The sequence below is a fragment of the Myotis lucifugus genome, unplaced genomic scaffold (assembly GCF_000147115.1).
Source record: "Myotis lucifugus unplaced genomic scaffold, Myoluc2.0 scaffold_11, whole genome shotgun sequence".
In the NCBI taxonomy this organism is placed as follows: domain Eukaryota; kingdom Metazoa; phylum Chordata; class Mammalia; order Chiroptera; family Vespertilionidae; genus Myotis; species Myotis lucifugus.
In genome coordinates this window covers 11,642,935-11,670,683 of record NW_005871059.1, presented here as the reverse complement: position 1 = coordinate 11,670,683, position 27,749 = coordinate 11,642,935, and the positions used below count along the sequence as shown (strand labels likewise).

Here is a 27,749-nt window from a genome sequence, read left to right as displayed (position 1 = left end):
TATTAAATGAAATGCTGAAAGGTATCCTTTAAGAAGAGGAAGAAGAAAAAGGTAAAGATACAAATTATGAACAACAAATACACATCTATCAACAAGTGAATCTAAAAATCAAGTGAATAATCAATCTGATGAACAGTATGAACTGGTGATTATAATAGAATCAGGGACATAGAAAGGGAATGGACTGACTATTCTTGGGGGGGAAAGGGGTGTGGGGGTACGGGAAAAGACTGGACAATAATCGTGCACCTATGGATGAGGACAGTGGTGGGGAGTGAGGGTGGAGGGTGGGGTGGGAACTGGGTAGAGGGGAGTTATGGTGGGGAAAAAAGAGTAACTAATGTAATAATCTGAACAATAAAGATTTAATTAAAAAAAAATAATCTGGCCACTCAGTGTATTGCTTGAAATGGAGAGCCTCAAAAGTTAAAATACATTCCAGTATAAAACTATAATAATTAAAAGAGTGTGATATAGTACTGAGAATTTGGCGTATGATGTGACATTTGAAATCAGCACAGAAAAGTGGGATAATTTAATACTATTGGAGCAACTGATTTATCAGATGAAAATATATTATGAAATTGAATTGTGTCCCCTAAGAAGATAGGTTGAAGTCCTAATCTCTGGCACCAATGAATGTGATCTTATTTGGAAATAGTGTTTTTGAAGATCTAATCAATTAAGGTCAGGTCAATACTGGGTTAGTGTGACCTAATCTGATGATTAGTGTCTTTACAGAGAGAGATTTGGACACAGGAGACACACAGGGAAGAATGCCATGTGACAAGAGAGATTGGAATGATGCAGCTGCTGTCAAGGAAGACAAAAATAGCACCTCATTTTAATTTGAACTTTTAAGTGAGAAGAAAAAGTTTTCCATAATCGTTAATCTACTCATGTAAATTATATTTTAAAAAAATTTTAGTCAGTTAATTAATTTGAATCTTAAAATTCCTACCCTTAGTATTCCCAAGAGTTCCTTGTGTAATATAGATAGATATCAACTAATTCTTGGTTTGCCCCTCACTGGGAATTCTCTCTTCACATCTGATGCTTCTGAGGGCTCCCTCACCCATTCCCATGGCTTTGACCACCATCTTTATGGTTCTTCAGTCCACATGCTCTAGAAATCAATCTGCTCCCATGCCACCCCACCCCCAAACAGCTTGGAACAGTGTTCTGCACACTGGGTGATAAATATAGGCATAAAAGAACCGTTTTTTAAGGATTAGACTACTTTTAGAACTATTTTAAAGATTAGTTATGAATAATTAGAAAATAATTCTATAGCATTAATTCATAAAAATAAGCAAATGGATAAAAAATATTCTAGTTAACTGCCAAAGTGCTCGAATAAATGAATACAAAAATGAATTTAAAAAATTCTTTATTTAAAAATCTCTAAATGCAGCATTCTATAAAAATTGTTTCTATTTACATACTCTTTACTAATCCTATTGGTATGAATTCAATTTTAAATGCAATTTTGAAAAGCTTCCAGGATTTCTTCTGAAAGTAAACATTTAAAAATATTTTTTACAGAAACTTAAAAAAAAAAAAAAAGAAAGGACCCTGGGAAATCACTTACTGTCGCAGGAAGCAGGGTTAATAGAGAGTATTGACTGTTTCTCAGAGCCTATGTAAATGGAAAAGTTCACGTGCAACAACTGTGTCCCCTAAGAAGGGAGACACAGTTTGTTTTTTCAGTCTTTGCAGTTTTCAGACCAAATGTGACAGTGCCAGACTCTTTACACTGTTACCTAAACCAAGGTATTCCATTTGGTTAATATAAAAAAAAGACACCATTTCTGAAATCATGATCTTTTCATGAAATCAAAGCAGAAAAACTGTTCAGGATAAGCAGATCCTTCAAGTTGGCACATTATGAAAACTCTTCAGAATCTGCTGTGACTCTATAACCAATCAGGGACTCTTTAACACCTTCATCCACAGGCAGATCCACTAGCACATGGGGCTTATCGTAACCAAACGAGGTAGTAGTGTTTCTCAGCGTTATGGGCTCTGGTTCTCCTGTCTTCATTCCAGTTTTGTTACTTGGAGGAGATTCTGAGTCCGATAAGAAGATGCCTGATTCCACAAGGCCACTATCAGAACCATTTCTGGAGTGATAACAGTTTAAAGCAACGATGCAGGGTTCAGACTGGTTACTGCCTGAATGGACAGAATCCCCTCTCCTTACCGGGGTCAAAGGGCTACCAGGGGCCATGTCAGGAGTATTTTCTTCAGTGGTCCCTACTTGTGTTCCACTAGAAAGATCTCCATGTTCTACTTCTCCTGGATGGTCCTCAGTCTGCATACTGGAAATTATTGCTGAAGACAACTGCTCTTCCCAGATCACTTTCTCATTTTCAGGGACAATTGGTTCATAGATGACGGGTGATATATATTTTGATTCAGCTTTTGCCTCTGAAGAGGCATTTTTTACCACAGATACCTAAGGGAAGAAAAATCAATGAATAAAAATAACATATTATTAAACTTAAAGAGCTACCTCAAAAAAAATGGTCTAAGGCTAATGGACAATTAAATATACCACTAAACAGCATATTTAGAACAGTATAATAAAAGCTAGTGGTAGCACTGCCTTTATTTTTAATGAAAATATACTATATTAAGATTAGAAACAATTTTTAAAAGTTAATATCTCACCAATATATGCTGTATTTTGTGCATTACGTTTCATACATATGAATGTTAAATTTGTAATGGGAGTCCAGCTACTTTATAAAATGTTTTTACCATTTTCCTTCATAATTATAATTTTCATTGGCTCATATAAGTTCTTTATATGCCAATGATTAAATAATTTCTCTAATAGATGTTAGCAGTGTTAACAATTTTTACTATTGATAGAATATGTTTAAATAAATATTCTTACCTGTCTTTTTACTTTAGGAATAAAAAAAATAGAATGACTAAGTTCAAGGGAGGGGCATGTTTATGGAACTATGACACTTCGTACTCATTGTACGCTTATCTTCCCACCAGGGCTATATGACCAGTTTTACTACAGCAACTCCCAGATATTCAAGTTTATTTTTTCTTCTCTGGTGGGTATAAAATGGCATACTGTGAGATTGCTTTGTGCTTAATTAATAGTAAGGATGAGTGCTATAATATGTGAATTGTCTACTATTTGTTCATAGTTCTTATCCACTTTACTTAAATGTAATGTATTCATAACAAATTTAAATAGGCCCCTTGCATATCACAGATGTTATTCCTATCATATGTGATTCAAAAAGCTGTAGTTATTACCCTTTAAATGTTTTTATCATCATACAAAGAATCTTAAATGTTAGACATTAAAATGTCAAACTTCTAGTTTAGTCTCACTTTTGGCCATCTTTCCTTCTGCACTCCAACCACAGTGGAGTGTTTCTGTATTTTCCTATTTTCAAAAGCCATGGTTTCTCTTGATGCTGGACCTTAGCACATATGGTCCCTTAGTACTTGGAAAAACTCAAATCTGTCCCTCAGGACTGCTCAGGCTTCACTGCCTCTAAACAAAGTCCTCTTTGGCACGTATATAAACCTCTACTTTTAAACCTGTCACACAGTACACCCACTGAATACTTATCTTTTTCTCCCATTAGACTTTAAGCTTCTTAACAGATTTGTCTAACTGTACTTTTGCCACATGCATAAAAAAGGCACCTGGTGTGTAGTAAAAAATATGTCATTTTGGATGTGTGGTAGATCTGAGTGATTTATGGTAGGTAGGTGACATGCTGCTGAACATCATTCTACTTTTTAAAAAGTTTCAAGTATAAAAAGGTTCAAATCAGCACTTTAGTGTATATAATTAAAGAAGTATATTTAAATAGATTACCAAGGACTTGGGTAACATGATGCTTTCTCTCTTAAATGGATTTATCTTCTTAAAGTTCCAACATACAACTACCAGGATAAGTACTAGAAAGAGTAGGAGAGCAGCAACAACTGGAATCCAAACAGAATCTGAAAGAAAGAAAAATCACAAATTAGAACTAAGGATGGAACACTGGTATAATTAAATAGTTATAAAGTCTTTGAACTATTCTTTTTTTAAATATGTTTTTATTGATTTGAGAGAGAGAGGAAGAGTGAAAGAAACATCTATGTGAAAAAGAAGCAAAGATCGACTACCTTTTGCAAGCCCCCTATGGGGATTGAGTCCATAACCCCGGGCATGGGCCCTGACCAGGAATCGAACCAGCAACCTCTAGGGCAGCAGTTCTCAACCTGGGGGTAGAACGACCCTTTCACAGAGGTCACCTAAGACCATCAGAAAACACATATATAATTACATATTGTTTTTGTGATTAATCACTATGCTTTAATTATGCTCAATTTGTAACAATGAAATTGGGGGTCACCACAACATGAAGAACTGTATTAAAGGGTCATGGCATTAGGAAGGTTGAGAACCATTGCTCTAGGGGCATGGGACAATACCCAAATAACTGACCCACACTGGCTAGGGCTGAACTATTATTCATATAGATTACATCAGGTAATACGATCAGGGTGTTAAGAAACACTGCCACCAAAGTCAGGAGAGATGAGTAAAAAATTATGTCCTTGTCCTAGATAGCAACATACTCTTCCCAGCTCTACAATTCTTAACTTTCTGTGACTATCCTGTCATGACATAATGTGGCTAAAATAGCTTTTCCCTAACCATTTCCTTACAGCACCAAATATAAGAGGTATATAGAGCTATGCTTTTCTCTCAATTAAAGAGGCAAAAGAAGAATTTTAAAAATATTTAAATAATACAGTCCCACTCCATAGAATTTTGTTACATTTTGTATTTATTTCAAGATTGCAAATACTTATAAAGATACATAGACACGCATACACACACACACAAACACACAAAGCTGCAAAGGAATAAAGTCTCCTTGACTTTTGTTTCAGAACACATACATCTATCATCACTGGTGTGATTTTTCTCTTATGCTGCTTTTTATTTTCACAGTACAATTGTCAGTACTTTTCCCCACAGTCCTCTGTTCCTAATTAACAATACTTTACATATCGTGGTGGAATTTGGCTTCTTTCAAGGGCATTTCATTACCTTTAATTTCTATTCCAAAGTTACTTCTTTGGAATAGTAATTCTGGAAGTTACTACAAAATGAATGCTTGTGTCATACCTGTTACATTGTGTCGAGCCAGCTCAGCCAAGGGTTCACAAGCCTGAGTGAGGGCGGCGAATGGATGAAGAAAAGACATACAAAGAGAATAAGCTGGGTCTAGGTGATCTTCCTGTGCCTGGCTGAGGCCACAGAGAGAGAGATCCAGAGGCAAGCTGAGCCTTTATTTTATAGCCAGAAGTAAACAAGGTAGTGGTCACCATAGTTACAATGTTCTTGTGAGTTTCACTTGTTTTGGCAGCACTTGCTACATCTCCTCAGCCCATTAGCTTACCCAGATTAAGATCTAGGGAGCATCATAAGGTCAAGCCTAATTATGCTAAGAGGACTGTGCCCTCTAAGCTAGTACTTGTTTGTGGCTTTGCCAAAGGTCAGTCTGAGGCTTAACTCTATAGCCGTGCCTTACATCTCGCCCTTTTTTAAAATTTTTAAGCTACTATAATGAAAGTAAAACTTAAGCATCAAGAACAAAACTCTGGCTATTAAAACAATAAAAAAACAATGCCAATGCAAAACCCAAACTACATGTTAACATTTAAAAACTTAAACATAAAGCTCTGGCTATTAACAAAACAATGCCAATGTGTTAACATTTTTAAAACTAGTAAGAATAACAAAACAATACCAATGCAAAACAGCAATAAGTGAGAAATCAAACTACAGTAGCATTTTTCTACTAAATGAAAGTTTCTTTTGCTGATTTACTCAAGAGTCCTTGGACTTGGCTGCTCAAGACTTTGCAGAAGACTGGCAGCTAACCAATGCTAGCATAGCCGGAAACATGATTGAGGGAGTAGCTTCCACATCTTGTTTTTCTACCATCTACTGGGCCTCAGTTGTTAACTTCTTCAGCTGACCCCATGTTGGCACTTCAGTCCCTTGTGTAGCCTTCGTCATCTTCCTTTTCCATATTGCTGTTATCAGGGCAACTCTCAGTCTTTTGAGCGAAGGGACAAGGAGCTTCTCTGGGTCCATTGTGGTGACACACATAATGCTCTGGCACCAAAATTGGCTGCGCTGCTCCTTCTTCCTTTTTGTTTTCTGCACGTGCTTCACTGGAGCATCCTTTCACCTGACAACTGTAGTTCCTCTGAACTCAGGCCCCGTGTTGGACGCCACATGTGCTGAACCAGCTCAGCTAAGGGTTCACAAGCCTGAGTGAGGGCGGCGAATGGATGAAGAAAAGACATACAAAAAGAATAAGCTGGGTCTAGGTGGATCTTTCTGTGCCTGGCTGAGGCCATAGAGAGAGATCCAGAGGCAAGCTGAGCCTTTATTTTATAGCCAGAGGTAAACAAGGTAGTGGTCACCATAGTTACAATGTTCTTGTGAGTTTCACTTGTTTTGGCAGCACTTGCTACATTTCCCTCAGCCCATTAGCTACCCAGATTAAGATCTAGGGAGCATCATAAGGTCAAGCCTAATTATGCCAAGAGGCCTGTGCCCTCTAAGCTGGGACTTGTTTGTGGCTTTGCCAACAGGTCAGTCCAAGGCTTAACCCTATAGCAGAGCCCTACATTACAGGATGTGAAAACAAATTATTACAATAGTAAAAGGTAAAATGAACTACATAATGGAACCAGCACTGGGCTCAGAAGCACTGGACAGGCAAGCAGGGAAGCTGCTATGAGCCACAGTGGTGGCACAGTGTGGCCACAATATCAGCACAGTTTATAATTTAGGCATCTTTTTTGTGTTTGTTTTTTTAAGTAAATCTAGGTTATTTGCATTCTTTTCTCTTTTTATTTTCCTCATTGGTCCAGAAAAGATGATAAAATAAAAATAATTATTTTAAAATGTTAATAATCCATTAAGGCAATCTACATTTATTTTTTAATATTAATTTCCAGTACTTGTGCAGTTCATGTCACAAAATTTTAATCAATTAACATTTCTGCTATTCAGTTTTTAAACTTACTGTCCTCATAAAAAACATACATGAATACATATCTTGAAAATATATCATCTTGCTGTATTGAATAAACTGATTTATATTATTATGCATAATCCTGAAATGCAGATATTTATAAACAGTTTTATGTGTTTTTATATTTTTCTTTCTGCACGAAAAGGTTTTCATATGGCGTCCCAACCTGATTGTTTCGTATCTTGTAAGGTCTGAGATGTGGCCTTACTTGTAATTTTGAACTTCCCTGAGGAATGGAACTATTTTTAAAAGAGCAGTGATTACTGAAATTGCAAATGTCCTTTTTTCACATTACCCTATGTTATCACTCTTTATATTTAGGAAAAAAATGGTAAGAACTTACCTTTTATGCTCTTACTGTCAGAAATGGTAATACAAAGTTCTTTGGACATTTCAGTTTTAAAGGATCTTAAATTTGAGATTCCTTCTGCTGAAATACAGTACTCAGAATTCAGTGAGGACACTGGAATACTAAAGTTGCACTGAGTCTCGTCACAATCATCTTCATTCTCTCCGAAAATTCTATCTATGATCTATATGAGAAAACAAAACACAATGAAAATTCATGGCTCCTTTTAATCTGCCAAAAAACAACAACAAAAACAATCACCATATTTACACTGGCCATACACCTAGAGAAAGCATATATGTGATGAATGTTGTACATGTCTGAAAAGACTGTTCATATCAAGTAATAAGTCAGTTTGTTACTTCAACAGAGCATGATGTAGCCATCAAAATTTTCTTTATAGGGATTAGGAATTTAAAACCACAAATAGCAGGAATGTTTTATTAGTCCTATTTCTGTAATGCTAGAAACTTAGCTGGTGAGAAATAAAAGCATTTTCTAGGAGAATAATAGCAATATTATACAAAGGCTGTAGAATCTCTTGGTAGTAATATGTAGAAGGGACTGAAGCAATCTCTGGAAATTTATAATTCACTCCACCAGTCGAAGTGCGTGGATCACTGTGCTAAGGCCTGAAAACTCAAGGGCAGGAGAGTGGTGCTGACCTCAAAGAACTTACTGTAGGGAGTAGAAGAGAGGTAAGAATTAAATGTAAGAAATGTAATGAGTATTGCAAGAGGACATGTATAAGGAACTAGGAATAACTAGACCATAAAAGAGGAAATAGTCTACTGTATCAGAAAATAATTCAAAGGCGAGATGATATGCCAGTTGAATACTGAAGAATGAGTAGAAATTTGCCAAAGGAGAAAGATGAAGAACATTCTATGAAAGAGCATATTACTTACAGGAATTAAGAACAGCAAGCAGTTCACCAAAGCATGAATGAAAATAAGGTTGGAAGGAATGGGGAGACTGGGTGCTGGAAAGGATATAAGAGGCCAATTCTCGAAGGCCTTGTAGGCCATGCAGGAAAGAGAATTTAGATATTATTTTGTAGCTGATGGGGATTTGTTAAAGAGTTTTAAGCAGTGAAGTAATATGGTTCTAGAAACAACTCTGCTAGCAACCGAAATGATGTCTTAAAATCTAAACCACATGTCACTCTTCTGTTTAAATTTTTCCAGGTGTGCAATATCTCACTTAGAAAAAAAAAATCAAATTCCTCTACTGCCCTAAGAGATGTGGCCCCAGGGACCTCTCTAACTTCATCTGTTTCCATACTCTGCGGCCTTGCTGCTCCCTTCATGTGCCTGGTGTCCTTTGGCCACACTCTGCCTGAAACACTCCCCTATCATGATCCATGGAGCTCACTCCTCCTCCTCCAGCCCTGGCTGTAGTAACATCTCGTCCAGCAGGTGAGGTCTGCTCTGACCACCCTCCTGAAAGTCACTACCACCCGTACCCCACTGCCCAACCCTCTTCCCTGCTTTTTCTCCATAGTACTTATCACTTGAGTTTTGTTTGTACTGTTCATTGCTTTCTCCTGGTGCCTAGAAGGCACAGAGCACATGCTTGACAAATATCTATATACTAGAGGCTCAGTGCAGAAAAATTCGTGGGAGAGAATCCCTCAGCCTGGCTTGCCCCCTCTCACAGTCCAGGAGCTCTCAGAGGATGTCCTATTGACTCCTGGGGAGCGGGCCTAGGCTCAATCTGTCCTCCCTCTGTGGGAGGCAGCGGCTGATCAGGGGAAGGTACTCCCCCATCACCCTGCAGCTGCTGCCACTGCTGGCTACCTTGGCTGCGAGGCCTGAGCCCTGGGCCGTGCAGCCGCCGGGCTCACAGCTCACTGAGCCCCGTGCTTCGCATCCGCTGGGGCTCACGGCTGCCTGAGCCCCGGGCCTCACAGCCGCCAGGCCTCACGGGTCACTGAGGACCCCCCACCCGTACACTGGGCCCCCATCAGAGCAGGCCAGCTGACCCCTACCCGTGTACCAGGCCTCTATCCTATACAATAAAATGGTAATATACAAATTGACCCTAAAGGCGGATGACCAGAATGAGCGCTGGACCAGTCACTTTGAGGTGCACTGACCACCTCTCAGTTTCTTCCTCGGCTGGCAAGCTCCAATTGCCTGATGGAGAACAGGGAATTGGGGGTGGGTGGCGGGGGATGTGGGCGGCGCCATGCCAAGGCCACCACCACCGCCCGTCCCCCCCCGCCCCCCCCCCGCCAGTCGCCCCACACACAGAGGGCAACCCGTGACAGGGGTGGGGCCGTCGAGTCCCTTCCTCCAACCATCAGGCACTGAACACCCGATGGCAAAACGGGAACAGGGGGTGGGTGGCGGTGGGGGGCGGGGCCGGCTGTGGGCAGCCGGGGAAGATGGCCCTGATCGCAGGCCAGGCCTAGGGACCGTACCCGGCACAAATTTCGTGCAGCAGACCTCTAGTTGTTAAATAAAGGAATGGTAGTACTGTGGCAAATGGATGGAATAGAATAATTCGTGATCTGCACACCAGTGCTAGAATGTAATTATATGCCCACAGTACTACTGTTAGCTTTTTCTCTCATAAACAATGACTCCAATTGCAGCTTTGTGTAATTTTACATTACTACCAATGAGGAAGAAAAGAATAAATTTATTCTCATCTTACCAGTGAAGGAATGAAAATATACAGGTTAATATCCTAGATTAGGGCTATTCTGTTATACAAGACAAAGAAAAAACTTAAATGTGTTCACCTGGCCAGTGCTAGTGATTAACTATGCCACCAATTCCACTCAATAACATTTATATATGTATTTCATTTTTTTTACCCAAACCTAGGATTGGTAAGTCTTGGCTGAATATTCATAAGCATTTTTTGTTGTTGTTAATCCTCATCTGAGGATATTTTTTTCTATTGATTTTTAGAGAAAGAGTGGAAAGGAGGGGGAGAGACACAGAGAGAGAAACATTGATGTGAGAGGGACACATCGATTAGTTGCCTCCCATACCCACCCCGACTGGGGCCAGGGACCAAGGCTGCAACCCAGATACATGCCCTTGACCAGAATCAAGCCCGAGACCATTTAGTCCATGGGCTGATGCTCTAACCCAGTGATGGTGAACCTTTGGAACTCGGCGTGTCAACATTTTGAAAAACCCTAACTTAACTCTGGTGCCGTGTCACATATAGAAATTTTTTGATATTTGCAACCATAGTAAAACAAAGACTTATATTTTTGATATTTACTTTATATATTTAAATGCCATTTAACAAAGAAAAATCAACCAAAAAAATGAGTTCACGTGTCACCTCTAACATGCATGTCATAGGTTTGCCATCACTGCTCTAACCTCTGAGCCAAACTGGCTAGGGCAAGCGTTCTACTTTCTTACATGACACAGGAAAAAACTTGTTGGTGACAGAAAATTTTCCATTTTGAAAAAGATGAAATAGAAACACATACCAGACTTCCATTTATTCTCTCATGCACCTTGTACATGAATGTGTAACAAGTTTCGTCTCCATAAATGGCTCCTAGCACTTTTCCATTTACCGTAATTAAAGGATGAAATATATTAATAATGATTTGGTCTTCCTTGTGACTAATATGCAGATTTGGTGGTCCAACTTTCCCTGGGTGGGAGGAAGGCAAAAAAGAAGTAGAATTAGTTGGCCCTGGAACTTTATAGTACACTAGAGGCCCGGTGCACGAATTCGTGCAGAGTGGGGTCCTTCTGGGTGGCCTGCAGGGATCAGGCTGAAACCCACAGTCCAATGCCACCTGCACCTCCTACCTGCTGCTCCCAATCATCCCAGCCCCATTGTGTCTGCTGCAGGCTTGTGCCCAATCAGTCCAGATCAGGAGAGGCTCATGCTGCCACAGCAGCACTCCCCAGCCATGAGTCCTGCATCTGGCACCCTCCCAAGGGGAGTGGCCTGTGGGATAGGGCTAAAACCGGCTTACATCCTCCGAGGGGTTCTGGATTTCGAGGTCGCAGGACAGGCTGAAGGACCCCACCAGTGCACAATCGAGCCTGGTAGGGACTATGGGAGGACTCCAGGGCGTGTCTGGCCCATCTCACTCATTCCCAATCAGCTGAACCCCAACAGCAAGCTAACCTACCAGTCGGAGCATCTGCCCCCTGGTGGTCAATGCATGTCATAGCGAGTGGTTGAGCAGCCTTAGCATATCATTAGCATATTATGCTTTGATTGGTTGTTTGGTTGTTCTGCCGTTTGGTCTATTTGAATATTACCCTATTATTATATAAGATTGTATAAAATTACCAAAATCAAACAACCTACTTTTTTTGCAGAGCCATATTTAAACCATTCCAAAAAGATCTAGAAGATTTGAAGTGTACTTAATAAAGAAATGTTTATAATATATCTTCTCAGTCAAGAAGTATTCTTATCTAATCTAAACTCCTCTTTAACAGTTTAAATTCATTTCAAGTCCTAAAGAAAAATAGGTGGTCATGAATCCCGGTAAAAAAACTTTGATATAATAGAAGTTATTTTTTCTTTACCTTTGGTTCTGTAGATTTAAAAAAACCAAAAAACAAAACACACACAACTGTTTTCACCTGGCCAGTATGGCTCAGTGGTTGAGTGTTGACCCATGAACCTGGAGGTCACTGTTCAATTCCTGGTCAGGGCACATTGCTCAGGTTTCAGGCTCAATCCCCAGTAGGGAGGTGTGCAGGAGGCAGCCAATCAATGATTCTCTCTCATCATTGATGTTTCTATCTCTCTCTCCCTGTCCCTTCCTCTCACTGAAATCAATAAAAACGTATTTTTAAAAATGGTTTTCTAAAAACATGATTTAGAAAAGGTGTTCTAGTTATCTTTAAACCTTTGCAGTAACTCTTTATATTTCCACACTATGGATATCTGGCATGAAAGCTCTATAAAAGTCTGCTGAATATATTCAGTTTTTACTGTGAAAATCAGAACTAGATATTCATTCATTCCAGAAATATTTATGATGTGTCTTTGATGTTGGGGACTTTGTTGGTGAACCATTTAACTATTTTTCACAGATTTATTATATACCTACTGTGTGCCAGGCAGGTCTGTTTTTACTCACCCATGTATCCTCAGGGCCTACCATACTTTCTGGCATAAAGTATGCCTTTGATAAGTCTTTCTGGGAAAAATCTGACATACAGAGGGTATAGGTGTTGATGACAAAGGCATCATAATCTCTGGGGAATAAAACTATTTCAAGGGCAGGTAGAGAATGGGTGTGGAGAAGAACAAGTAAGCACAATCCAGAATGTAGGAACAGAAGGAGGTGGTGGTTGAGGTAATGCAGCATGAAGCTGAACAGGAAGGAAGTAAAGCTGGAAGGCAAGGCACTGAAGGACTGGAAGCCTAGGGAGCAGTCAAGTGACTAAAGATTTCTTTTAACCAGAAGTGAGGGTATAAGAGCTACAAGGGAGGACATTAGTCAGAAAAGGAACTGGCATTGAAGATTCTGGAGCTTAATGTGATAGTAAAGATCAGGTAAACTATGGCAACACAATGCTGGAAGCATGAAGAGCTGAAAATCATTGGGGTTAAAGAGATTACAGAATTCTGGTATTTTTTAAAGTATGAAGTTGGTATTATAATTCCCACAACCTTGAGGACTTAAGGTAGGCAAGTAAGATAAAGAAGCTGCCAAAGCCCTCAGTGAATGTAACTTATAAAGGAATGACCAAGACAGGGAGGGGCAGGGCAGTGCAGAGTCTAGTTGGACAGCACTAATCCACATATTTATTTATTAAAATATATTTTATTGATTTTTCACAGAGAGGAAGGGAGAGGGATAGAGAGTTAGAAACATCGATGAGAAAGAAACATTGATCAGTTGCCTCCTGCACACCTCCTACTGGGGATGTGCCCGCAACCAAGGCACATGCCCCCGGCCGGAATCGAACCCGGGACCCTTCAGTCCGCAGGCCGACGCTCTATCCACTGAGCCAAACCGGTTAGGGCTACTAATCCACCTTTTTAAGTAGAATAGAAATATAATAGTTTAGCCCTAACCGGGTTTGGTTCAGTGAATAGAGCAGGGGTGGGCAAACTTTTTGACTCGAGGGCCACAATGGGTTCTTAAACTGGACCGGAGGGCCGGAACAAAAGCATGGATGGAGTGTTTGTGTGAACTATATAAATTTCAAAGTAAACATCCTTACATAAAAGGGTACGGTCTTTTTTTTTTTTTTTTTAGTTTTATTCATTTCAAACGGGCCACATCCGGCCCTCGGGCCGTAGTTTGCCCATGGCTGGAATAGAGCGTCAGCCTGCGGACTGAAGGGTCCCAGGTTCGATTCCGGTCAAGGGCATGTACCTTGGTTGCGGGCACATCCCCAGTAGGGGGTGCGCAGGAGGCAGCTGATGGATGTTTCTCTCTCATGGATGTTTCTAACTCTCTATCCCTCTCCCTCCCTCTCTGTAAAAAAAAAAAAAAAAAAAAAAAAATCAATAAAATATATTAAAAAAGAAATATAATAGTTTATTAGGGGCAAAGTGATGGGCACCTCAGCCCTATTTTATGGGACTTGGGAGAAGAGGAAGACACGAATTCCCTAAATTGCTCCAAATGTTTCTTGGGCATTGTAATAGTTTTTAGCAACTGCTAATAAAAGCAAATATATATATAGAAGACACGTGTAAACACTCTCAAATTTAAAATTTAGATATGTATACGTTCTACTCACCCTGTTGGCACAAAATAAATTCTTCTGACTCTGCATAGGCTGATTCTTCTTGTCCAAGCCTCGCTTTAACTCTGGCCCAGAGAGAAACGTCTGGAAGCTTAATCATGGAAAAGATGTTACAGTGATGATGAGAGGTATTGCAGGCATCAAGCCATTCATCCTCCCTAAAATGAAGAGGAATAAAGAAACACAAAGGTAACTTTTATTAGTATATAAACCTGAACCATCTCTGGCTTTGCTTTGCTTTTCATTCACAGCATGGAGCTGGTAGAAGGAGCTAAATAAGAATACGATAGCCCTGGCCGGTGTGGCTCAGTTGGTTGGGAATTATTCTGTGCACCAAGAGGTTGCTGGTTCAATTCCCTGTCAGGGCACATGCCAGGGTTGCAGGCTCGATTCCCAATAGGAGGTGTGCAGGAGGCAGCCAATTGATGTTATGCTGTCACATCGATGTTTCTCTCTTCTCCCTTCCTCTCTCTCTAAAAAAATCAATAAACTATTCTTTAAAAAAAAGAAAAAAGAATATGATGAAGAATCTAGACAAAGTAGGAAGGAAGCCCTTGCTCTTTGGTCAAAAGTACTATAATTTACAATAAAGAAGCTCAATTCAAATTACAAGATCTGTACAAATCATATTCCACATGCAATTTTAAAAAATCTGCTCTTTAAACAACTCGTTTCCATTAACATAATCATTACTCACTTACAGAATCAACCCATTACAAAGACTCCTAACACTTGTAAAAAAGTTTTTTGAAATTTTTCTTTTACTGAACAATACATGTACACTATAGGAAGTAAGATGACATTATTTTTAATAGAGAACTGAAAGCTTTATTTATTTATCGTGCCTTAAAATCTGGGAAGTCAGCCTGGCTGGACTGGCTCAGTTGGCTGAGTTTTGTCCTATACTAGTGACGGCGAACCTATGACACGCGTGTCACTTTTTTTGGTTGATTTTTCTTTGTTAAATGGCATTTAATTATATAAAATAAATATCAAAAATATAAATCTTTTGTTTTACTATAGTTGCAAATATCAAAAAATTTCTATATGTGACATGGCACCAGAGTTAAGTTAGGGTTTTTCAAAATGCTGACACACCGAGCTCAAAAGGTTCGCCATCACTGGCCTATACACCAAAAGGTTGCCTGTTCGATTTGAGATCAGGGCACATAACCTGGGTTCGATCCCCAGTCAGGGCACATGCAGAAGGCATCTGATCAATGTTTCTCTCTCACATTGATGTTTCTTCCCTGCCCCTTCCTCTTTCTAAGCATGTCGTCAGGTGAGGATTTAAAAAATAAATTAACCCCAGCTGGTGTGGCTCAGTGGTTGGGTGTCAACCTATGAACCAGGAGATCATGGTTTGATTCCTAGTCAGGGCGCATGCCGGGTTGTGGGTTCAACCCCCCACTGGGGGCATGCAGGAGGCAGACGATCAATGAGTCTCTCTCATCTTTGATGTTTCTATCTCTTTCCCTCTTCCTTCCTCTCTGAAATTAATAAAAATATACTTAAGAAAAATAACAACATAAATAAGTAAAAAATTTTTGAAAAGGTAAAAAGAAATCTGGGAAGTTAGTGATACTTGTCTACTTCAATTCTGACAGAAGGACTAAGAGGTAGGAAGTTTTCTGATAAGAACTAATTTGCATCGTTAGCTCTCTGGAATCTACAAGCAGTTCAGGAAGTTTTGCCACAACAGAAGGAAGGATAATGGAAGAGAACACAGTTATGAACTATGCAAGGACATGGACAAAACAGAGTAAAAAGGATAAAAGAGTAACACTCACCCATAGACTTTTACCTGTACGGTAAAAACAGGCTTCTGCGCCATGATTGGGTAATTCCAAAATAGGACAGTATCGAAGTTATAGGCCTCAATTGTAAGATTGGTTGGTATAGGCACTGTAAGAGATTTAAAAAGTAAAATGGACATGAGGAAGAAATTAATTAACATTATAAAATCTTGCCCTAACCAGTTTGGCTCAGTGGATAGACGCAGCCGTGGGCAAACTACGGCCCGTGGGCCGGATCCAGCCCGTTTGAAATGAATAAAACTAAAAAAAAAAAAAAGACCGTACCCTTTTATGTAATGATGTTTACTTTGAATTTATATTAGTTCACACAAACACTCCATCCATGCTTTTGTTCCGGCCCTCCGGTCCAATTTAAGAACCCATTGTGGCCCTCGAGTCAAAAAGTTTGCCCACCCTTGGATAGAGCATCGGCCTGCGGACTGAAGGGTCCCGGGTTCGATTCTGATCAAGGGCATGTACCTTGGTTGTGGGCACATCCCCAGTAGGGGGCGTGCAGGAGGCAACTGATCGATGTTTCTAACTCTATCCCTCTCCCTTCCTCTCTGTAAAAAATCAATAAAATATATTTTTTTAAATCTTATAATAAGAAGCCATGTTAACCAAATATAAAAATATATTTTTAAAAAGCATAATTCATAAGAATAAAATTATTTAAATTAGGCGATTTCTAAAAATAATTTTATTGTAAAATGTATAGGAAAGTTCTGATTCATTTTAAATTACTGAAGCAATATTGTGATATAAGGGAAACACAAATATAACAGAAGCAATAAATTCCTATGTTTTAGGAGTTTTTTAAATAAATGCACTGCCTGTTGTAATAATAATCCTCAATTCATTTAATAGTGGAATTTTCTATATATACTACAGATTGTATTCAATATCTAGAGAAGAACTGGCTACAACAGAGATGATGAATTGATGAATTTCACTCTCAAATACCACTACCCCAGTTCTCAACTCTACACCCAGCAGTATGACACATCTTTAGTACCTTTCCTGTAGCACAAGAGCAGGTGCCATTGACCATTCCAATCTCATCAACAGTTTGCTCTCTGTAGTGTGCAAGGTTCTTTACAAAACAAACCCAATATTTCTTCTGGCCTTTGCTGTTTTAAATCATTTCATAAAACTTTTGTTGATGTGAGCCACATGACGTCACTTTAACATCTTCTCATCAGACATAACCAAAACTGCAACCTAGTTATTAAAAGTAGTCATTTCTCCCATGGTCAATATAAAAGGTGGCGTCCACCATCCCTTGGAAAATTAAACACACACCACACACACATACACCCTCCCTTCTTTCCCCTTTGTCGCCCTTCTGTCTCCCCTCCCCTCTTTCTCTTCGTTATGAATAAACATGAAGGTATTAAATACAATTAGCAATATAATCCCAAATGGAAAATTCTATTAAACATGATTTACTCATACAATTAAAAAATAAATGAATGGCAATGTGGCCAAGGTTCAGTGGCTTCCTAACATAACTTATCATCTTCAAAAATTCTGAGAGCTACAAGAATACTTTTTAAAGCACCTCAGATAATAATGATGATCACTCAGGTTTATATCAAGCAGACTACTCTAATAAAAAGAATATTCCTTGGGTTGGACATTAAGAATGCTGGGTTTGCCCGGCTGGCAGGCTCAGTGATTGATCGGTTAGATTCCTGGTCAGGGTACATGCCCGGGTTGCGGGCTCGATCCCTAGAAGAGGGTGTCCAGAAGACAGCCAATCAGTGATTCTCTCTCATCACTGATGTTTCTCTCTCTCTTTCCCTCTCCCTTCCTCTCTGAAATCAATAGAAATATTTTAAAAGAAATCTGGGTTCTTTCCTGCTGTACTACTACCTAGTTATTTCAGATTTCCTCATTTGTCAAGTGAGGTGTTAATTTCACACACATAGGACATTTACTTTCTGTTGAAGGAACACCTACTCTATAGCATATAGCAGGATAGACTGAGGCTTCCTTAATAGGGTTCCTTGACTTTCTGAAATAGCTTACAATCCAGGATTGAGGCAGAAATAAAAGGTACAATCCTGGGTTCAATTCAATGTGAACATCAAATAACAATCAACATATAAACATAATTTTGCAACTAGATAAGAAAGAGAGGTACCTGATACTAAGAAAACTCATAATGAATCTGAACTTCCTTCAAAAGCTATTCTTAATTTTAGCATCTTTTGCCTCTCCAGAGGCGAAGAATTTTCAAACCATCAGGTCCTAGTTTCTTTTTGTTTAACAGTCTTTTCCTCTTGATTACTCTCTCTAGTTTTGCATTTACTAGAAGCAAGAAGAAACTACATGGCACCTTCAACACTTTGCTTGGAAACCTCCTTAGTTAGGTCATGCAGATCACTAGGCACCTTTCATAGTGTAGCCAAGCTTTAAGCTTTCTGCCACTACATATCAAGGATCTGCCTTCCTGCAGTTTCCAATAATGGCAGGTTTTTCCCTTCCTTTCAAGCCCCTGCTAAAATACTACTCCCAATGGGAATGACTTTTTAACTGTATATACTCAATTTGAAATTTCTGAGTTTGAAAAGAAAAGGCAGCCCTGACTGGTTTGGCTCAGTGGATAGAGCATCGGCCTGAGGACTGAAGGGTCCCAGGTTTGATTCCGGTTGGGGGCATGTGCCTTGGTTGCGGGCACATCCCTGGGGGTGGGGAGTGTGGTAGGCAGCTGATCTATGTTTCTCTCTCATTGATGTTTCGGACTCTCTATCCCTCTTCCTTCCTCTCTGTAGAAAATCAATGGAATATATTTTTAAAAAATTTAAAAAAAGGCATATAGAAGTCAATCTATATACTAGAATAGCAAATAAACTCCATTTATATTTAAGAGGTTACTGAATCATATAAAACCACAAAAAGCCCAGCTGGTGTGGCTCAGTTGTTTGAACACTGTCAAGGCTGCTGGATCAATTCCCGGTCAGGGTACATACCGGGGTTGCGGGCCTCATCCCCAGTATGGGGCCTGCAGGAGGCAGCTGATCAATGTTCCTCTCATATTGATGTTTCTACCTCTCTCTCCCTATCCCTTTCTCTCTCTCTAAAGATCAATAAAAACATTTAAAATAATAAAAACTAATTTAAAAACCCCCCACAAACATTATTTTTTTAATGTTAGTTTTTAATGTGAATCAAACTGTGTTTCCCATAATTTAAGTAAAACCTGAACATGGTTAGACTAGGACAAGGTCTTAAAATCATAGCTTTCAAAGTAATCAAAACAGGTGGCAGGAGGAAGAGGTTTTGATGGATTACAGCAGACAGAAATTACTAGATTAAAGGAGAAACTGTTAAATATTTACACAAAAGGATATCACTTGTGGTTTTAATGCTACAAGAAGAGAAACCATGCGGTTATTAGATACCTGCCTTTGTCATCTGCTAAAATTACAGCAGGCATGAGTTTTCTCATTCAAACTCAGAATTTTGTAGCCTAAAGTTAAAATTGTTACATATCCTGATTGATATAATTAAGGCTTCCAACAAACTTCAATTCATAATAAATTTATCTTATGTAAATAAGACATGTATATATATAGCAAGAGAGTATAGCATAGCATAGAGGTTAAGGAAAGATCCTACCAGATCACATAAAATAAAATAATCTTACAGATTTCCCCATCTCTTCAAAATGCCCAAATAGACAGTTTCTATAACTGATGTTATTTTTGGATATGGATTCCGAGTTATTTAGTGCATATGTACACTCTACCCAGAGTAATCTAGATTATTTTACAGGAGTTCTTCCAAGAACTCCTCTAGAAACTAGCAGCTGAAGATTTAACCAAACCAAACACAAGAGAGAAGATTCAGATTTTCCTAACACTCAATTACAATTGGGGGGGAGGGGGGCAGGGGGGAGGGGAGAGTTCTGGTTACAGCCAAGTGTTTCCTTGTGATAAACTAGCAGAGACAGAATATGAAAAAAGAGCAAGGGAGGGGATGGAAAATACTGATGAAGATCACATCAACAAGTCATGAAGTAGTGCCACTAGATCAGGGTGGGCAACCCCTGGCACGCGTGCCAAACATGGCATGCCAGTAACTTTTGTTGGCACGCGAAACCCTCTCTTATAATCTTCCATTTACAATTTTTGTGAACACTTGAATGACTTAAATGTTAAATTACAAGGAACTTGCAAGACACTTGATGTTATGTTTGGTTACATAAAGGCTTTTGAAAAGAAACTGGAAGTCTTTAAGAGGGATGTGGATGGTGAGAGATTTAGATATTTCCCAAATCTCAAGAGGCACATCAAAGACCTCCCAAAAGATGACAGAACAGACTGTCAAAGCCTTCAAAAGCTGTTTTTAAACATCATCGAGTCAACTATTGAGCAGTTCTTCTCAAGATTTGCGAAATTCAGAGAACTGGAAGAGACAGCAAAATTCATGAGGTTTCCAGACAGCATGAAACTGGAGGAAATAAACTTACAAATGTTTTCATGGATAGACATGGCTGACTTTGAAATGCAGTTGATTGAATTTCAGAGTAGCTCAATTTGGAAGCAGAAATTTATTGACCTTAGAGTTGACTTGGAAAACATTGAAAAAAAAGCGATTAGAGACAGGAGTACCAGAGAGAAGTGTCAAAAACGAACTATTGGGGATTTGGAATGCCATTCCAGAAATTTTTTTCTGTTTAAAAAACTTTGCAACAGCGTTACTCTCCATGTTTTCATCCACATACCCTTGTGAATCTTTGTTCTCAGTGATGAATTTTGTTAAGTCTCGTAATAGGAGTAGCCTGACGGATGAAAGTAGTAGCTCGTGCATATCTCTGAAGGTCACGAAATATAAACCTGATGTAAAATCTCTGTCATCAGTGATGCAGCAGCAAAAGTACCACTGATAATATCAAACAGAGTCATAAAGTTTTCTGTCGGACTATCAGTGTACATGTATACATTAAAAAATAAATGTATTTTTCATCATCATATACTGTGTTTTTGTCGCTCGGATTAATTTTATTATTTCTTCAAGGTTCTTCACATACGTACACCTTAAGAGATATCAAGTAGGCATAACATGTTCTCAAAAAATTAGGGTTGGCATGCAGAAGAATTTTGAGTCAGAGATTTTGGTTTTGGCACGCACTCACAAAAAGGTTGCTCACCCCTGCACTAGATGGACAATGGGGTTGTCACCAAAGACCAAAATACAGCAATACAGTGGCCAGAACAGTTCTGGGAACTGTTCATTTCTGGAGAAGGTAGGGTGGAGGGGTAAGCAGAGAGCCACAGACATCTGATTTCTGCTGTATGGATGGTGACAGACAGAAGTAAGGCTAGCTGCTACCAGTGCTGCATCCCACTACTGCGAAAAGCACCTGTTGCCTTTACTCAAAGAGGAACAGCCACAGGAGTTCTTCACTAATTTTAACAACAGCGGTCGCCAACCTGTGGTCCATGAGGTCCGAAAGGTTGGCGACCGCTGGTCTAGAAGATGTGTACATCTGTGCGGAACAGAGCTCCATACTCTGTAGACACCATTCCACAATCTGCTTACCTACCTCTCTATGGGAAGGACAACTGAGCAGCAAAGAGAAGTGAAAATACAGGAGTCAATAAGTTGTTTTTGTGGATTTGAAGTCACCTGACACCACCACTCAAAAACAAATGCTCCATGTTAAAGCATCCAGACCCTTTCCTAAATGAGCAACTCTCAGACAAAAGATCTAACTAACACCCTCTCCACACTGAAGGGGCAGGGCCATGGGTATTTTCACAATCATTTCTTCTTACACTGCAAGCTGAGAAATGTTGAGAAATATGATGAAAAAAGTGAAAAATATCAAATCAAGACTTTTGCACTTTTTTAGAATATATTTTTCCCCAATTTTCCTCCTGAATGGTTTTATGATGTTGATAAAATGGCTATTATTCTTAATGCTTTTCCAACATTTTTTCTTTTTATTTTTTCTTGTGTTTTATTGGGATATAGCTGACACACAAGTTTAAAGTATACCACAGAACTTGACTTATGTTGCAAAATGATAACTACAATAAGTTTAATTAACATTCATCATCCCAAATAGATACAAGAAGGAAAATAAAAGAGAAGCCAAATGTCTTTTTCCTTGTGATGAGAACTTCTGGGATCTGCTCTCTTAGACAATTTTTTAAAAACAGGTTTGTTTGTTTGTTTGTTTGTTTGTTTTTAAATATATTTTATTGATTTTTTACAGAGAGGAAGGGAGAGAGATAGAGAGCTAGAAACATCGATGAGAGAGAGACATCGATCAGCTGCCTCCTGCACATCTCCTACTGGGGATGTGCCCGCAACCCAGGTACATGCCCTCGACCGGAATCGAACCTGGGACCTTTCAGTCCACAGGCCGACGCTCTATCCACTGAGCCAAACCGGTTCCGGCTGTTTGTTTGTTTTATTGATTTCAGAGAGGAAGGGATAAGGAGAGAGAGAAACATCAATGATGAGAGAGAATCAGTGATTGGCTGCCTCCTGCACGCCCCCTACTGAGATCGAGCCTGAAACCCAGGCATATGTCCTGACCAAGAATTAACTGCCATCTCCTGGTTCATGGGTTGATGCTCTACCACTGAGCCACACTGGCTGGACTTAGCAATTTTAGAATATACCATATAGCAGTGTTAGCTATAGTCATCATGTTGTACATTACATCTCTATATTATTTTCTTGTATCTGCAGAAGTTTCAGAACTAAGCGTTCGAGTGAGGACACCTAAAATACTTAAAGTCTATTTTACCTTTTATGTAATAGTTCCTCAGCTGGGTCAAGACCCCTAGTATCCCTGCAGTCTTCTTTTTTATTCCTGTCTGTCTTGGGAACTATTCTGGTTTTATCACTCACTCTGTCTCTTAAAACATGGAGCCCAGAAGTGATGTAATAGATGTGAATGAAATACTTTCTTCTCTTTTTTAAAGAAATGAACATATGGAATAGTGGCATATACTAAACTTGCAATTAACTAAAATCCCCCAAATCTTTCTCTCAAACCACCACCACATGAGGGCCCATCCACTTTTCTGACCTGAAACATAGGATTTTATTCTTGCCCATTTACCCAATTTCATCTAATGCCAATGAATTCCAACTAGAAGAGACTCCTTAGTCACTGACTGTAGTCATTTCTCAAGAATAATTCCCCTCTGGACTAAGTCATTCTAAGTTCAAAAATAATTTAGGAACTGGAAAATAAAAAAAGGCCATTTTAGTCTATGGAAGGAAAAAAAGTAGAAGAGCAAATTAGCTGCTGAACCTATTTTAAGTTTCTTCAATTCTGCATGAGTTTTATTTTTTTTAAGGCAACACAATTTCTCATATATAACTAAAAATTTTACTATTTTTAAATATATTTGTTGCCAGGCTGGTGTGGCTCAATGGTTGAGTGTCGACCCATGAACCATAGGTCACCAGTTCAATTCCTGGTCAGGGCACATGCCCAGTTTTTGGGTTCGATCCCCAGTATGGGGCGTGCAGGAGGCAGCTGATCAATGTTGATGTTTCTCTCTCATGGATGTTTCTATCTCTCTATCCCTCTCACCTCCTCTTTCTCTCAAAAAAAGCAATAAAACAAGTTGATATATATATATATTATATATATATATATATAATATATATTTGTTATAATGATGATGCACATTATTGAATGACAATCATTAATATATATCAAACATTTTCTACAGGACAAGGAACATGCTCAACTTTTTTATGCATTATCTCAGTTAAGCACAACCATCCTATGAAGGAAGTAATAATATTATACATATTTTTACCAATGACAAAACAAAGGTTTAGAGAAATTATCTAAAGACTTGACAATATATGAAGTTTTGTTGATTTTAAGAAAAGATGTTTAAGTGTCATTTTTGTGATATAGTTTAATAAAATAAGGGGGAAATAACCTCCATATATAAATAGGAATTGGAAATGGTTATTTTCTGATGATTTCACAAGCACCTGCTTCAAGTAATTTTGCCCAATTTATTATACTATCACAATTATACTAGCCACTGTTAAGTAATGGCTACTGCAAAATCTGAACAATGTATTAAGGTAAATCATTTCTGTTACATGGACACACATGTATTTGGGACACCATGTATTTGGGTTACTATGCATTAGGATAATCTAAAATAAAGACACTCCCTTAATAAGAATATTACAAGTAAACTGATTCCTTCCTGTCAGAAATTCACTTAATTCTGGTTCAACTCTCATTCTGATTCATTAAAATGGAACCATTAATTATTGATCGAGTTCATCAAGCAACTGCAATTTTGCTGTGTGCAGCCAAATTTTATAAGGTAGCTCTTTAAATGGGTTATTTTTCTCTTCAATTCTGTACATATTCTTTTATGTAGAACTGAAATGTGGAACTTGCAACATCCATATAAATCATGAATCAGAATAAAATGAAAAAGAAAATTATTATTAACACTTGTCCAATAAGTATAATTAAAGTGCATGATCTTAAATATCTGGAATCTCTGAAATAAATAAAAACAGAATCCAAAGAAAATAATGAAAAAATTAAACACACCCAGAGCATTATCCTAAAGTCAGACTGAGTAGAAGCATGGTTGAAAAAGTGGAGGTCAATTAAAAAGCTCCACATCTATGCTAAAGTACAGTGTGTTCTTCAGATAACATCCAGAGTGGAAGAACAAACCAGAAGGAGGTAGCCACTAGCAGGCACTGATTCACTTAAAAATATATATTATTTTTATATGTAAAAGTGTCTGAAAAGTGAAACACTACTAATTATTAGATGACACACACAGGTTATTTTTGCCTATAAATTCACTTGAGAAATATTAACAAAAGCCCATAGCTGTAATATATTCCCAACCACTTGGATTTTTCTAATCCCTTGCCTGTTTTCTGTTCCTACCAGGTCCTCTCATCTAATATAAACTTCCTAATACACAGTTAAAGCCACCACTAATAAGAACTAACACACTGAGTGTGTATTAAGTGCCAGATACTGGAGAGTCAGAGAAGCTAACCAAGAGCCAGAGCAGGTTGTCTTTGTGGGTTTTCCTCCTACACTCTTAGAGATTGCATTTTAAACTAATCTTAAAAGCATAGGGAACACAACAAAATCTAGAGAAATGCATTGAAAAAACTGGACAACTAACTGTGTTTAAAATGCACTGAAAATAGGGGGTATCACTGACACTTGTGTTTACAAAATGCTGGTATACAGAAGGCCACAGAAGATCTTTCTATAGGGGACGGGCAGGCAATTCTACTCCCAAGGCCTCCCAAGGATGTGCAAATTCTGCAGTCACAAGAGAATCCATGTTCAGGAGGGCCCTGTACTCAGAAGGTAGAGTCTTGGCACTTGGTTGAATCCTCTGCTTGAGCCAGGAACCTGCCACATCTCTTCTCTTCCACATCCAGTCAGTCACAGGTCCTGCTGACTCTGCCTTCTAAATATTCGTCCAACTGTGTCCACCCTTCTCCATTTCAACTGCCACTTTTTGTCAACTCCTCCCAGACTTAACCAGCAACCTAACTGGCCTCCCTCCTTTAATTCTACCCCCAAACTAGTTTATAAAATGAATAATTTTTCTAAATGGCATATGTAATCCAGCATAAAATCATTTCTCCTCTTAAAATAATCTAATGGCTGCCTGGCCGGTGTTACTCAATGGTTGAGCATCGACCCATGCACCAAGAGGTCACAGGTTCGAACCCTGGTCAGGGCACATGCGGGGTTTCTCGCTTGATCCCTGGTATGAGGCATGCAGGAGGCAGCTGATCAGTGTTGATGTTTCTCTCTCATCAATGTTTCTATCTCTCTCTCCCTCTCCCTTCCTCTCTCTCTAAAATCAATAAAAACATATTTAAAAAAATCAGTGGCTGCCCACTGACTTGAGCAAGATATAGTGAGATTATTTTTCTCTTTAATTCTTTAAAAATTTATATGGATGTTTCTTAGTTCAGCATCTGTACTTCTTTCAGGAACATTATTTCTCTTCTGGGAACTCCCCTACTGCCATCCCCTGAAATGATATACTTACCATGTGAGCTGGCACCTGACCCACGCTGGGTGAGTCAAAGCCTTCCCTTGATATTTTGTTAGGTTGGAGGAAGCTGCAAACTGTCAAAACCCAAAAGCTGTCAACATCCATGATTCCTGCCAACTAGGGAAAGTGCTCAACGCTAAGAGAGTATTAGGAAATGAAGAGCCTTGGCAGTTTGACTTTCTGGCCCAGCTCTCTGAGGCCCACCTTTCTATTTAACTCTTGCTTAGACTCTTGAGGAGCTGATCAACTCCTCTTTTTGCCCAAGTCAGGCGAAGCTGTGTTTCTATCCTTTGCTGTTACACACGACCATCTCAAGGCACTTTATTAATTAGTTCCTACTTCTCCACTCATCCTATCTCTCCTTGTACCTCACACACATATTTTAAAATAAAATGCGTAATAGTCCACTAATTCAACATGCTATTTCACGCGTCTTCCTCTGCACACACAATTGTCTCTGCATCTCCAGTTCCAATTCTGGAGTCATCTTCTCATCTTTCCTAACTCTCTGGTCAGAGCCAAGTAACCACATGTTGCTTTCCAGCAGCCTGTGCAGTAAGTTCACGCTCTTACTTTATAGGGTTGCTGTGACATCAAAATGTGATGAGAATTTAACAACAGTGTCTAGCGCTTGATAACTGTCAGCTGTATAATCATGATCCGTGAAAACAGAAACGAAGTAAACTCCTTTTTTTTTTTTTTTGCATTCCCAACACCTGGTACAACGTCAGTCCCAGAGAATACGACCCAGGATTTGTTTGCTTGACTTTTAAAGAACAAGCCAAGGAGAGCTGGACAGGAACGCAGCACTCCTCCCATGAGCTCATGGCGTAAGTCACAGCACAGAGCATCGGACCACGCGTTCGCCAGGCTGACGGGGCCGGGCCGCCCTGGCCCCTTGCAGGCCGCCCTGGCCGTGGGCAGGAAGGAGGCACTCGGACTAACGGGGTTTCCGGTCACTGGAGTTTACCCGCCTTGCAGACGAGGGGTAAGCCTACTAGGAAATGACCGCATCGGAGTTCCGAGTGGCCATTACCCCGAGCTCTGGAAACGCGCCTTCTCAGCACGTTTCCCGGGAAATCTCCACCAGCGGGCGGAAGCCGGACGCTCCCAGGGCGCCAGCGCCCACCGCCGGCCACTCTGGCAGGACACCCACTGCCCCTCCCGGACGGGGACGCAAGATGGCCAATCGCTGCTCAGTTCTCCGCGGGCCCAAGAACAACTTCGCGCCCACCCTGAGGATGCGGGGCCCACCCCGCGGGGATCGCGGTAAGCCAGGAGCTGTGGCCAGTGTCCAGGTGCCGGCCAGGACACTCACTTATTTAAACATGAATGAGAAGAACTGAGGGACTGGGAGGCGCGCCGTGTTCTGCGGCAGCAGCGGAGGTGGCAAGAGAAAGGGAACTGAAGTGTGCAAACCGCAGAAACCCGAGCCGCCTTCCCCAACGGCCGCCCCCGCAGCGCCTGACGCCCCAGAGCGTCCGAGAACCGACCGCCCCGGGCGGCTGCGGCGCGGCCCCTCCCGCCGGCTTCCCGGCCGCGGCGGCCTCCTCTCTTCCCTCCCTCCCCTCCCTCCCCTCCCGTCTCCACCCGGCTGCGGCCGACTGTACCCGAGGATGGCTTCGGATCCGCCGCGCTCCTCTCAGCCCAGCTCGCGGCCTGCGTGAGGAGGACGAGGAGAAGGAGGCGAGCCATGCTGCTGCGGACGGACGGGGTGCGGCCCCGAGCGGCTGCGGGCGTCTCCC

General features: G+C 40.0%; 1 protein-coding gene and 1 long non-coding RNA gene across 3 annotated transcripts; one reads left to right on the top strand and one right to left on the bottom strand.

Moving 5' to 3' along the window:
* Nucleotides 1–1,375: 1,375 nt before the first annotated feature.
* Nucleotides 1,376–27,749, bottom strand: IFNGR1 (interferon gamma receptor 1). Of its 2 annotated transcripts, none has more exons than XM_006084425.3 (7): nt 27,615–27,749; nt 15,941–16,055; nt 14,145–14,308; nt 10,901–11,070; nt 7,435–7,624; nt 3,857–3,984; nt 1,376–2,458 (listed from the first exon to the last, which is right to left on the bottom strand). In XM_006084425.3, exons 1-7 carry the CDS (start codon nt 27,697–27,699, stop codon nt 1,886–1,888), a joined length of 1,425 nt encoding a protein of 474 aa, XP_006084487.1. In that variant the 5' UTR covers nt 27,700–27,749; the 3' UTR covers nt 1,376–1,885. The 2 variants fall into 2 exon arrangements, with proteins under 2 accessions (XP_006084487.1, XP_023605970.1); XM_023750202.1 differs by lacking the exon at nt 27,615–27,749 and adding an exon at nt 18,093–18,111.
* On the top strand, nt 14,266–27,615 carry LOC111825022. The gene is made up of 3 exons (XR_002828129.1): nt 14,266–14,339; nt 25,940–26,027; nt 26,736–27,615. It is a non-coding gene; the product is annotated as an uncharacterized LOC111825022 (long non-coding RNA).